The 14084-nt window shown below is 40.0% G+C and overlaps 1 protein-coding gene across 4 annotated transcripts in view; it reads right to left on the bottom strand.

The window, feature by feature from the left end:
- The window catches only part of MCF2L2 (MCF.2 cell line derived transforming sequence-like 2), a 238693-nt gene that overhangs the window by 60351 nt on the left and 164258 nt on the right, over positions 1-14084 (bottom strand). For all 4 annotated transcript variants that reach the window (XM_078068515.1, XM_078068511.1, XM_078068517.1 and 1 more), the window contains one exon: positions 314-380. In XM_078068515.1, coding sequence (XP_077924641.1) covers positions 314-380 — 67 coding nt within the window. The remainder of the gene's footprint in view (positions 1-313; positions 381-14084) is intronic.

Here is a 14084-nt window from a genome sequence, read left to right as displayed (position 1 = left end):
AAACAATTCTCCCTTATTAAATTATCAAAAATATTCAAATTATCGTGTCCATTGTTGGCAACCATAGGGTGAACATACTGGGCCCTGCTAAAATCAGTATGAATTGATACAATCCTTTGGAAGTTATTTAGTTACACGGATCACTAGTCCTAAGAATGTTTTATTCCTATTGGAAAGATACTTGTGATATTATAAGACCTGAACTCTTGGTGGAAATTCTAGAGACATATGGCAACTATTTTAAGTCTCTTTGTGCAACAGAACTTCTCTAATTTGAATACATGCTTAATGTCCACTACCCCAGTCTACTTACATCAATTATGCTCTTAATCTCTTTTATATAAATCTCTTCCGTCTCAAGCAGGTCATGTATGATGCGCCTGAATCACAGCAGCAGGTGGGAATATGAAAGAGAAAGAGATGGAGGGAGGGGAGAGAGGGTTTTTAGAATTCTTTTAGAATAATGCTCATCACTACGGTTCCCCTTAGTGGCTTACCTACTTAGGTTGCGGTCAGTTCATTCTGTTCTACTGAACACCCAAGGCCAACAACTCACAAAAGCACACTCTGATCACACTGGCATAAGAAGAAACAGTAAGGTCAGAGGACTCAAAATCTATTTGTACAGCCAATGAATGACCTGTCCTCTGGTGGGTCACAGTGTAGGGGTCAAGAAGGCAGAGATTGTGGAGTCAGAAATGCCAGGTTTGGATCCTTGGTCAGGAAGGCCTGCCCGACCCTTACATTGTATGTGTGGTTTCTGAGATTTTCTCTGCAGCTTTCTGCTGTTTCATTGCTCATATCAAGATGTTTGACCCGCATGGGTGGGACTTTGTTGTGCATGAGGTTAGATGGATTCCTGTCCTGCCCCCTTTCTCTGGCATCTAATGTTTCAGTAGGATTGGTGTCCTCAGCCAACAGACATGACTTCTGTCTGCTTTCCTTGAGGAAGGCAGGTGGGGGTTGTGGTGGGCAGAATGCTATGATGACCCCCCAGATTCCTGACCCCTTGCATACATACACCTCCTCCCAGTTAATTAACTGAACACTAATTAGGTGCTACTGTGGAAGGTCTTTGCCATTCTGTTTTGTTCCAAATCAGTTGACCCTAAGATAGGTAGATTACCTGGTTGGGCTTTCTAGTCTCATGAACTCCTCAGATCTAGGTCTGGAAGTCAGAAAGATTGGAAGCATGAGAAAGTTTTAACACAAGGGAAGCTGTCCTTGGCTGACTCTGGAGATGGGAGAGGCTCTGTGATAAGGAACATAGGCTGCCTCTAGATGCTGAGAGTGGCCCCCAGTTAATAAGCAGCAAGGAAACCAGGACTTTAGTCCTACAGTTACAAGGAACTGAATTCTGCCACAACCAGATCAACTTAGAAGAGAATACTGAGCACAGCTGACCAACTTTATTTTAGCTCTGTGGGACCTGAGTAAAAAGCCAGTCATGCTGTGCCTGGACTTCCATCACAGGAAACGGAGCTGTTAAGTTAATGGTCATATTTTTTATAGCAATAGAAAAGTAATAGAAAGCGTGAGGCCAGTCCCCACATCTATCTCCAGATAGACTGTTTTCTTTCTCTTCTCAGACACTTTTTCTTTTGGGCTTTCTTTTAGGCCTCTAAGTGAGTTAGTGTTTGTACAGGTGATCATGTGTGGAATACATACATTTATGGTTTCCTGAGAACTGTTGGTAGGTTATCTATTAAAAGGTAACCTATCCCAGTAATTTCTCTGACATTGGCCATAGCAACATTTTTCTAAATATGTCTCCTGAGGCAAGGGAAATAAAATAAAAGATAAATTATTGGGACTACATCAAAATAAAAAGCTTCTGCATAGCAAACAATCAACAGAACTAAAAGACAACCTATGGAATGGGAGAAGATATTTGTAAATGACATATCTGATAAAGGGTTAGTATCCAAAATACATAAAGAACTTATACAACTCAACACCAAAAAAAATCCCAAATAATCCAATTAAAAATGGGCAGAAGACATGAACAGACATTTCTCCAAAGAAGACATACAGATGACCAACAGACACATGAAAAGATGCTCAACATCACTCATCGTCAGGGAACTACAAATCAAAACTACAATGAGATATCACCTCACACCTGTCAGAATGGCTAAAATCAAAAAGACAAGAAACAACAAGTGTTGGTGAGGATGTGAAGAAAAAAGAACCCTTGTGCACTGTTTGCGGGAATGCAAACTGGTGCAGCCAGTGTGAGAAACAGTATAGAGGTTCCTCAAAAAATTAAAAGTAGAATTCTAGTAATTCCACTACTAGGTTTTTACCCAAAGAATACAAAAACACTAATTCAAAAAGATATATGCAAACCTATGTTTATTGCAGTATTATTTACAATCGCCAAATTATGGAAGCAGTCCAAGTATCCATCAATAGATGAATGGATAAAGAAGAGGTGGTATAGGTCTACAGTGGGATATTGCTCAGTCATAAAATGAAATCTTGCCATTTGCAACAACACGGATGGATCTAGAGAGTATAAAGGTAAGGGAAATAAGTCAGTCACAGAAAGACAAATACCATGTGATTTCACTCATAGGTGGAATTTAAGAAACAAAATAAATGAACAACAACAAAAAGAGACAAACCAAAAACAGACTCTTAACTATAGAGAACAAACTGATGGTTACCAGAGGGGAGGTGGGTGGGAGGATGGATGAAATAGATGAAGGGGATTAAGAGTACACTTACCATGATGAGCACTGAGTAATGTATAGAATTGCTGAATCACTATATTCTACATCTGAAACTAATATAACACTGTATGTTAACTACACTGGAATTAAAATAAAAATAATTAAATAAAAATTATAAAGCTGAACTAAAAAAATTAGAAAAATACATAAATAAATGGTAGTCTATCCTAGTAAAGGGTTTCTTTTTCTCTTCATAAAATGGATATGGCAAGGGAAAATAATCAAAGGACAAAATACAGGAAATTCACACATATATAAAAACGACTATTTGTCTTATGAAAAAAAATGCCCAATGCATGCTAATCCAATAAAGGCATAATAAAAAGAAGTAACAATTTTCAACTACTAGAATGGCAGAAATTTCAAATCTCAAAAGAAGACTGATAAGACTGTGGAAACAGTCTCAGATAATACTGAAAGAAGTGTAACTATGTGCAAGATAACTTGGAAATATCTCTTCAAAATTTTAAAAATTTGAAACCCCTTGGATCAGTAATTTCATTTCTAAGAATGTCCATTATCTGTAATTATTTGCACTTCCACAACTACCAGATATAAATTGGAAATTACTTATATGCTTATCAATAAATAATGGTACACACATACATATAATGAAATACCATGCAGTTTTAAAAGAGAATGAAGCTGAGTCATGCTAGTATGACACAGTCTTGGTATTTTAAGTGAATTAAAAAAAAAAAAAACACCAAGATGGGGCACATGGGTGGTTCAGTTGGTTAAGCGTCTGCCTTCAGCTCAGGTCATGATCCTGGGGTCCTGGGATGGAGCCCCACATCAGGCTCCCTGCTCCGTGGGGAGTCTTCTCCCTCTCCCTCTGCCCCTCCCCCCAGTTTGTTCTCTCTCTTCCCCCCTCTTTCTCTCCAAAATAAATAAATAAATCTTAAAAAAAAAACCAAGATGAAGAACAGTTTACATAGTATGACTATGTAAAAATGAGTATGTGTACATATATACGTAAAATTGTGTATGCTTCAAAAATTCATGCAAAGAAACTTAAGACCTGTTAACAGTGATTGCTTTTGGAGAGTTGTAATGAAGGCTAGAAAACAGGGAAGCAGAATTTTTACATTTTACTCTATGACCTTCTACAATCTGTGATTTAAAAAACTTACCAGTTTTATAATTTAAAAAATGGTTTATATGACATTTTAAAATGAATGTTATTGGAGGTTATGGCATATAAACCCCATATGAGAGATATAAATAAAACCTACAACTTACATATTTTATAGCTCAACAATTATCTTTTCTTAAAAATAACAATTTTTGTATCTATTTTTTTCTTTTTTTTAAATTAGTTTCAGAAGTAGAATTTAGTGATTCATCAGTTGCATATAACACCAATGCTCATTACATCAAGTGCCCTCCTTAAAGCCCATCACCCAATTATCCCTTCCCCCTCCCACCTCCGCTTAACAACCCTCAGTTTGTTTCCTAGAGTTCAGTGACTCTTATGGTTTGCCTTCCTCTCTGTTTTCATCTTATTTTATTTTTCCTTCTCTTCCCCTATGTTCATCTGTTTTGTTTCTTAAATTCTACATATGAGTGAAATAATCTGATAATTATCTTTCTCTGACTGATTTATTTCACTTAGCATAATACCCTCTACTTCTATCCATGTCATTGTAAATGGCAAGATTTCATTCTTATTGATGGCTGAGTAATATTTCATTATACATATATCTCACATCTTCTTTATCCATTCGTCTGTTGATGGACATCTGGGCTCTTTCCATAGTTTGGCTATTGTGGACATTGTTGCTATAAGCATTGGGTGCATGTGCCCCTTCGAATCACTATGTTTGTATCTTTTGGATAAATATCTAGTAGTGCAATTGCTGGGTCATAAGGTAGCTCTATTTTTAACTTTTTTGAGGAAACTCCATACTGTTTTCCAGAGTGGCTGCACCAGGTTGCACTCCCACCAACAGTGTAAGAGGGTTCCCCTTTCTCCATATCCTCACCAACATCTGTTGTTTCCAGAGTTGTTAATTTTAGCCATTCTGACTGGTGTGAGGTGGTATCTCATTGTGGTTTTGATTTGTATTTCCCTGATGCCCAGTGATGTTGAGCATTTCTTCATGTGTCTGCTGGCCATTTGTATGTCTTCTTTGCATCTCTTTATAAACACTTATTATTAGACAAGACTGGTAAAGGATGGTCACTGACAGAAGATACAATTCAAGAAGTATATAGACTATCAAAAAGCTACTTTAAGATCACACTTAGCTACAAAGTCACTAAGAGGTTCTGCTTTTTATAATCATCCCAAAATGACAATTGCTATGTCAAAAGGAAATAGGGGCCTCAGTACCAATCTATTTCTATGAGCTGTGGTATCAAGTAGGACCATAGCCGCAGTTAAGTATTCATAGAAAACCAGAGTACAGCCAGCCTTTTAAGTCCTTATGAAGTGCTGGGCTTAAGCAACTTGGTGAATCTGTTTAAGGACATATTGACAATTAGCTGAAGTCAGAAGACAAAAATAACTAGGTGGTGGGTAGAAATCAGTATTATTACCCAACAGTTATGTAAGAACTTAGAGACTCTTAGGAGTTTTTAGGAATCTGACACAAGAAAATATTCACAACTCAGAAGGAAAAAAAAATCCCTTGTCAGGTCATGTCCCAGTTTATAGTTTGGAAACAGTCTAGAGATCTCATCCAACCACTTCATTTTACTTGTTCAAGTGCAATGGGTACAACTCCAATGATAGGAAGTCCCCTGTACACCATCCACTTAGGTTTCAGTTCAGATTCTTTTTTTAAATCTCCTTCACACCACTGTTAAGCCATTCTTTTTTTTTTTTTTCCATTCTTTTCTTAGTTTTTTTTTAAATAACATTATTAAATGGGAGAAAATGTATGCTTCTTTCTGATGATTGCCTTTTTTATTATTCCAAAGCACATAACTTTGTTTGTAGAAAAGGCTATCAAGGATTTAACATCTCAAGCCATCAAGTATATATAATGTAGATGAAGAACAGAAAACATGGAAAGTACTCAAGTAATGTAAACACCTTTGAACACCTAGAGCAATTTATGTCCTGATGGATATCTATCCATAGGTAGAGTACTGTACTTAGAGCACCAAATGGAGTGGACCATGCCAGATCAACCTGCAGCGATGAACTCTACACTAGTGTACATTCTGTCACTTTGTTTTACACTGGAAAGTGGATCTCCCCCCCCCCCCACCTCCCAACCCGGAGGTCATTAAGGAGGAAACGGAGGGGTAATGTGTTTTAAGGAACTGTTTCTTCTCTTAAGCCGTATTTCATGGTAGCATAAAAGCAGAGCTTTGGATATCTGGTTGTATTCTCTATGACATCCCATGTTTTGTTTTGTTTTTTCAGATGACACCATAACCAAGGGGCAAGAATGGAACCTCTTTTAAAAACTGAATGCATGGAAAGAATGTCCAATGGAAAAAAGACAGTCTCTTCAACAAATGGTGTTGGGAAAATTGGACAGCCACATACAGAAGAATGAAACTGGACCATTTCCTTACACCACACACAAAAATAAACTCAAAATGGATGAAAGACCGAAATGTGAGACAGGAATCCATCAAAATACTAGAGGAGAACACAGGCAGCAACCTCTTCGACCTCAGCCTCAGCAACTTCTTCCTAGACACATTGCCAAAGGCAAGGGAAGCAAGGGCAAAAATGAACTACTGGGACTTCATCAAGATAAAAACTTTTGCACAGCAAACGAAACAGTCAACAAAACCAAAAGACAACCTACAGAATGGGAGAAGATGTTTGCAAATGACACATCAGATAAAGGGCTAGTATCCAAAATCTATAAAGAACTTATCAAACTCAACACCAAAGAACAAATAATCTAATCAAGAAATGGGCAGAAGACATGAACAGATATTTCTCCAAAGAAGACATCCAAATGGTCAACAGACACATGGAAAAGTGCTCAACATCACTCAGCATCAGGGAAATCCAAATCAAAACCTCAATGAGATACCACCTCACACAGTCAGAATGGCTAAAATTAAGTCAGGAAAAGACAGATGTTGGCGAGGATGCAGAGAAAGGGGAACCCTCCTACACTGTTGGTGGGAATGCAAGCTGGTGCAGCCACTCTGGAAAACAGTATGGAGGTTCCTCAAAAAGTTGAAAATAGAGCTACCCTACGACCCAGCAATTGCACTACTGGGTATTTACCCCAAAGATACAAATGTAGTGATCTGAAGGGGTACGTGCACCCCAATGTTTATAGCAGCAATGTCCACAATAGCCAAACTATGGAAAGAGTCAAGATGTCCATCAACAGATGAATGGATAAAGAACATGTGGTATATATATACAATAGAATATTATGCAGCCATCAAAAAAAAATGAAATCTTGCCATTTGCAATGACGTGGATGGAAGTAGAGGGTATTATGCTAAGCAAAATAAGTCAATCAGAGAAAGACGAGTATCATATGATCTCATTGATACAAGGAATTTGAGAAACAAGACAGAGGAACATAGGGGAAGGGAGGGAAAAATGAAACAAGATGAAACCAGAGAGGGAGACAAACTATAAGAGACTCTTAATCTCAGGAAACAAACTGAGGGTTGCTGGAGTGGTGGGGGATGGGAGGGATGGGGTGGCTGGGTGATGGACATTGGGGAGGGTATGTGCTATGGTGAGCGCTGTGAATTGTGTAAGACTGATGAATCACAGACCTGTACCTCTGAAACAAATAATACATTATTTGTTAAAAAAAAAAGATAGTAGGAAGGGAAAAATGAAGAGGGGGAAACTGGAGGGGGAGATGAACCATGAGAGACTATGGACTCTGAGAAACAAACTGAGAGTTTCAGAGGGGAGGGGGGTGGGGGGATGGGTTAGCCGGGTGATGGGTATTAAGGAGGGCACGTATTGCATGGAGCACTGGGTGTTATACGCAAACAATGAATCATGGAACGCTACATCAAAAACTAATGATGTAATGTATGGTGACTAACATAATAAAATTAAATTAAAAAAAAAAAAACTGAATGCAGGATGCCTGGGTGGCTTAGCTGGTTAAACCTGTGCCTTCAGCTCAGGTCATGATCCCAGGGTCTTAGGATCAAGCCCCGCATCAGGCTCCCTGCTCAGTGGAAAGCCTGCTTCTCCCTCTGTCCCTCCCCTCCCCTCACCCCCCACTTTTGCATGCTCTCTCTCTCTCTCTCACTCTCTCTCTCTCTCTCTCTCTCTCTCTCTCGCGCGCGCGCGCGCGCGCACGCACGTGTGCTCTGCTCTCTCTCACATAAATTAATAAAATCTTTTAAAAAAATAAAAAATAAAACCTGATGCAACCCTATTTTGTAAGCAAGATCATTAACATACATACATGTTAAGATTTTGATGTTTCTTCTTTGTCTATGCATCCTAATCCCTTCCGTCTCCCCTCCCCATTTCCTAGCTCTCTAATAGAAGAGTATCCTTTTGGAAACCAGCCTGTCTGAAGTATATTTTTATTTTTTGCTCATTAATTGTCAACACAATTTGCCATGAAGAGTTTTTATTTACTCCTGGTATGATAGATCACAACACACACATCAGAAAGTATTACAGATTTTCACTTCTTAACAGTTAGTTTCCATCTAAAATCCTTTTTGCCAAGTTGAAAGGACTGTTCTTTTCCTTCTTAAACACTAGCACATCTGACATAATGGATACTCACCTTCTTAAGCCTTTGTCTCCCTTTGGTTTCTCTTTATTATTCAACCCTCATTCACCACCCACCTCTCTGCTTCTTCCCTATTCCTTCCTTGTTTCATCGTCCTCTTCCTGTCCAATGTTGCTGCTCCCACAACTCCGAGCTCAGGTTTTCAGCTTCCTTCTTTCCTCTCCTCTCGTGCTATTGACCCTCCTACATCGTTATGTTCCTCCCAGACCTTTGGTTATACTCAAGCCCATGTTGCCAATAGTTGAGACACTCACCAACTAGGTGCCTCCCAGACACCGCAACCACCTCAGGTGGAAACAGAACTCCTTAGACAAAAGAAGCATGTGTAACCGTGGAACTGCCATTTCCTGGAACCCTAAAGCACAGTTGTCATTTCAAACTCTTCCCTACCATTACTGCTTATATAACCTGTCTGTAGCCAAGCCTCATCATTTCATTTCTCAACATGCCTCTTGGAGTCACTGTTTATTCTCCATCTCCAGCGCGGCCAGGAGAAAGCAAACTCTCCCCTCCTCTCATCTTGAATACTTTGGGGCACTCCTGGCAGCTCCCCTGGCCTCTGAGGGCTCCCTCCCACCAATCTATTTTGCAGACCACTAGTCTATGCCCTTCCTAAAGCTCCATTTCCATCATACCATCATTCTCCCTCTTTAGAAACTTAAAATAGCTTCCAGTTGCCCACAATTGCCAACATTCCCTTCCAGAATTTCAAGACTCTCCGTTCATGTGATAAGAATCTACCTGGGGAGGGATGCCTGGGGGCTCAGTTGTTAAGCGTCTGCCTTTGGCTCAGGTCATGATCCTGGGGTCCTGGGATCAGCCCCGCATCGGGCTCCCTGCTCGGCGGAGGCCTGCTTCTCTCCCTCCCACTCCTCCTACCTGTGTTCCCTCTCTCGCTGTGTCTCTCTCTGTCAAATAAATAAATAAAATCTTAAAAAAAAAAAAAAAAAAGAATCTATCTGGGGAGCTTGTCCTAAAGGTAAATCCAGGCTGACAGATCCAGAAAGGGAGTAACAGGTGGGAATTACAGGTGGAATCTATAATTTGCACAAGCACCCCAGACAACCTAATGCAGATGTTCTGCTGTTCAAACAAGTAACACTGATCCGACCCATTCCTTTTAGCCACCTCCTTCCCTCCCTCCCCCCGCCTTTACTTTTTTAGACCAGTGTTATTATTCTACACTCCCTTTCAAATTCTAATCATTCTTGAAAACTCAGTTCCAAGTCGCCCTTTTCCATGAAAACTCTTTCTAACAGCTTTGAATGAAATTGGTACCATAGTCTTGTCCTTACTTCCCAGGCAAAAACCATTAGATCCATTTACCAAATATTTACTGTTTATAGGCACCATTTTAGCCACCTGGGCTCAAGAAATGCATCATAATCCTAGGCCTTAGTTCACAGTCCAGTGGCAGAGACAAGAAAAATCAATGACTCCAATACAGTGTGATAAGGTACCAGGTAGTCAAAGAAGTTAGGTGCAGAGGAGGGGCTGAAATTAAGCCAAGGGTAGCAGGACACACTGTCAATTTTGAGTTGAGTGAAGTTTAAGCTGAGTTTAAAAAAGAAAGGAAGCAAGGGAAAACATTTGAAAGAAGTATGTTCCAGGCTGAGGGGAACAGTGTAGAGGAGAAAGTAGAAGCGGGACATGTATGCTCTACCAGTACTCATAAATTATTTGGTGGGGCTGGGCCAACAGTCCAGTAGGTTCATAAAATGCCAGAAGCAAATATAACCTTAAAGACCATTCAATTCATCCTTATTTTGCAGATGAAAAAATAAGAGGTCCAGAGCCTCAAAATGACTTGCCAAAGATGCCTGCCTTTAGCAAAGCCAATGTTCTTCGCACTGTTACACTGCCCCTCTCTGCCTGTGTTTGGAATGCATCCAAAGTCCTATTTCCTGATTACTAAATAAAACACAAATTAAAATGAAACTAGTATGATATTGTAAAAATACTGGGCTTCAGGGCATTAGGTTTTCAAGTCTATTTCTACCTCCAATATACAGGGTGACCTTGAGCAAGTCACTTTCTTTCCCAGGGTGCTCATTTCTTTATGTGTCAAAAGACCAAATTCGATAAGACTGAGTATCCGTGCTGGCTCTCAATGATCATTTCCTAAATATATTACCATTTCTAATAAAATGTATGATGTGGTCTTTGGCGTAATCACAACTTGCTCTTCATTTCTCACAAGACTTTCTATTCCTTCACATCCTCAATGAACTAAATCGCTAATGTGTAACTGAAGAGTGCACCGGGACAGCAAGGAGAGGGAAATCAGCATGCACTGGAGATGTTCCGGAGAAGGTGAGATCTGAACTGTCCTCTGGAAGGGGTGAGGGCTTGGCCAGCAAGACAGCGGGGTGTTCCAAGAAGAAGGAAACATGAGCAGGGTCTGGGAGTTCTGGCCACACATGGGCCTGGCAGGAACCACGCTGCTGGGGCGGGGGCTGGATGGGGAGCCAGGGAGGCAGGGGGGACCCCAGATGGAGGAGATGCTCATCCTACAGGCTACAGTGTGGACTCGATGCAGGAGCCCAGGGGAAGGGGCAGGAGATGTATTTGGCCAGCAGGGCAGGCAACTCTCCAGGAGCCTGTTTCCTTAAGCACAGAATAGGCCCTGAGGGCTCGGACTTAAGAAAAGATGTTCTTGGTTCTACATCCTTCTTCTGTTTCGATTAGGTGTTCTCTAATTACACAATCAATTCTCAGAGCTGTAAGTGGTAGCAACGCGAACACTACAGACTTGCACAATGATCATGTTGAACCAATGATATTTTAAGCATTAAGAAAAGGTCTGATGAATAGAAACCGAAACCCTTCCCTGGCTCTTGGAAGGCCCACAGGTGAGACTTTTGCTCTGTTGCGGACGTGCTATCTGTTCTCTCTCTTCTTCTTTTGTATCTCAGGTTCTATATTTTGTCTATGTCAATGGGATCTGACCTCATTCATTACTCTGATGTTTTTAGAGTAAACTACCTCAAATTCTTTTTGGAAGAGAATGGGGCATAAATAATTATTAAAGTTTATCTGGATGGATGCTTGTTCTTCAATATCACGTAATAAATAGTGAAAAAGTAATTTCACGCATACCGCACTTTTTATTTTTTATTTTTTATTTATTTATTTATTTTTTAAAGATTTTATTTATTTGACAGAGAGAGACACAGCAAGAGAGGGAACACAAGCGGGGGCAGAGGGAGAGGGAGAAGCAGGCTTCCCGCCCCGGAGCAGGGAGCCGGATGCAGGGCTCGATCCCAGGACTCTGGGATCATGACCTGAGCCAAAGGCAGACTCTTAATGACTGAGCCACCCAGGCGCCCATCATACCGCACTTTTTAAAAGAGGGATTGATATAAACCCAATCTCATGAATGCTAACTCAAGTTAACCATCCTGCATTTGTATAGCATTTTAGAGATTATAAAGGTTTTTTTTAATCGTAAAATATATATAACATCAAATCTACCATTTAAGTGTACGATTCAGTAGCATTAAGTAAATTCACAATGTTGTGCAGCCATCACCAGACCTTTTCAGTCATCTCAAACTGAAACTCTGGATATTAAACACCAGCTCTCCATTCCTCTCCCACTCCCCCCAGTCCATGGTCACCTCTATTCCACTTTCTGTCTCTAAGAGTTGGCCTATTCTAAGTGCCTCGTTTACATGGGATCATACGACATCTGTCCTTTTATGTCTGGCTTTTCTCACTTAGCACAGTGTTTCAAAGTTCATCTGTGTTGTAGCGTGTGACAGAGTTTCATTCCTGTTTAAGGCTGAATATCTTCAGTTGTTTGCACATACTACATTTTGCATTTCCTGTCATCTGTAGATGCATGCTTGGGTTGCTTTCACCTTTGGCTCTTGTGAATAATGCTGCCATGAACATTGGTGTGCAAATCTCTGTTTGAGTCTCTGCTTTCAATTCTTTGAGGTATATACCCAGAAGTAGAAATGCTGGGTCATATAATAATTCCATTTTCAACTTTTTGAAAAACGACCACACTGTTTTCCAGAGTGACTATACCACTTAACATTCCCACCAGCAATACACCAGGTTCTAATTTCTCCACATCCTTGTCAACACTTGATCATTTTTCCATTTTTTAAAATGATAGCCCGCCTAGTAGGTGTGAAGTAGAGTTGTTTTCTTAATGTGTGTATTACCTTCCTGGATCCATTCAACACCTGACAAAGAGCTCCTCCAGGGCATATGTCCTGTTTTATTTATCCTGGTCCACCTGCCTTATAAGTAGGTAAATTCTCAATAAATGTTTATCGAATGGATGAATGGTAGAGTTAAGGAACGGACACCAATTCTCTGAGCAAGAGTAGGTACTGATTGTTATTCTTATTTCACAGAAGAGGAAATTGGGACTCAGAGCATCAAGTGACTTGATTGAGGTCCAATGCTGGTGAGGCGCTGCCACCAAGTCCAAGCCCTCCAGCTCTAAAACCAGTGACAGGGGAACTGACGTGCCAAGGGTGAAGATCAGTCCACTGTAATAGGGCCCCAATATTCTGACTCAGTAGCATGGCTCCATAAACAACAGGGCTACGCAGTGAGGACACAGGTAAGCAGGTTAGAGAAAAAGGGCTGGCTCAGGCCATCATCTGTTTATGTGTAGGATTCGAGGTGATCTGCCTCAAATCTCAGAGCCACGGTGCATAGGCACGTTGGCAATCCAACAGAAGACATCCTGTGGGAGACTTCTGATACACCAAGGAGATTCCTGGAATATGGCTGATAGGAAAACCATTATTACTTCAACTCATGGGAAAGGGCAGTACTGTTACTAACTCCAATAGGAATATCCAAGTAACTCAATAATTTTTGGCAAAGAAAAAAAAATTGAAACTGCAAATAGGCTTCCACTTCATGCAAACAAAGAGAAATCTATTGCAAAAAAAGATTCCCAAAGGTAAAATATACATGTATAAAATAAATTTAAAAAATCAAAAAAACATTGAGAACAGACACACTGCTTTCCCCACCTATGTACCTCTTTTGCAGACCCATTCTTATCTGTATCTACTCAGCAGATATCCCATTATTCTATCAACCCCTTTCCTCCTAAGACAGTTTGTTTATTTATCTGATATGATATAAACATATCTCTCAGAGATATTGCTCTCTCTTCCCAGTATTCCTTAGCCCTATACCTGCAGGGTCAAATAGGTGTTGATATTGGGCTTTATCCTGTCAGACCAACCAAGACTGATTCATAAAATGTATGTTGTTTCAGATCATATGACTTATCAAGGACTTTAGAACTGGCCTTTTGGAAATGCTGTTATAAGAAAAATCTCAGTATAACAAAACTATTCCTAACTCTTAATTAATGGTCCACTTATTTTAAGTAATACTCAATAAAAATCCCAGGCAGGCTTATAACTGTCCTTTAGAATTGGTTTGAGTGGGATTTGAACCACAAATACTCTACAATGAGCACTTAGTAATTATTAACTATTAAGAAAAGGGACACAGAGAATGATATTCTATCAGCACAACCAAACTTAATTTTAAGTACATTTCTAACATGAATGACTGCGTCTGGGCCAGGCACGTAGCCCCCGTACCATAGCCAATAACTATTTTCTGAACATTTCCCTGCTCTATAATTGTCTTCTCCTCT

This window comes from Halichoerus grypus, chromosome 1, assembly GCF_964656455.1.
Source record: "Halichoerus grypus chromosome 1, mHalGry1.hap1.1, whole genome shotgun sequence".
In the NCBI taxonomy this organism is placed as follows: Eukaryota; Metazoa; Chordata; class Mammalia; order Carnivora; family Phocidae; genus Halichoerus; species Halichoerus grypus.
Note: the sequence above shows the minus strand (reverse complement) of the source record. Positions and strands in the feature narration are given on the sequence as shown.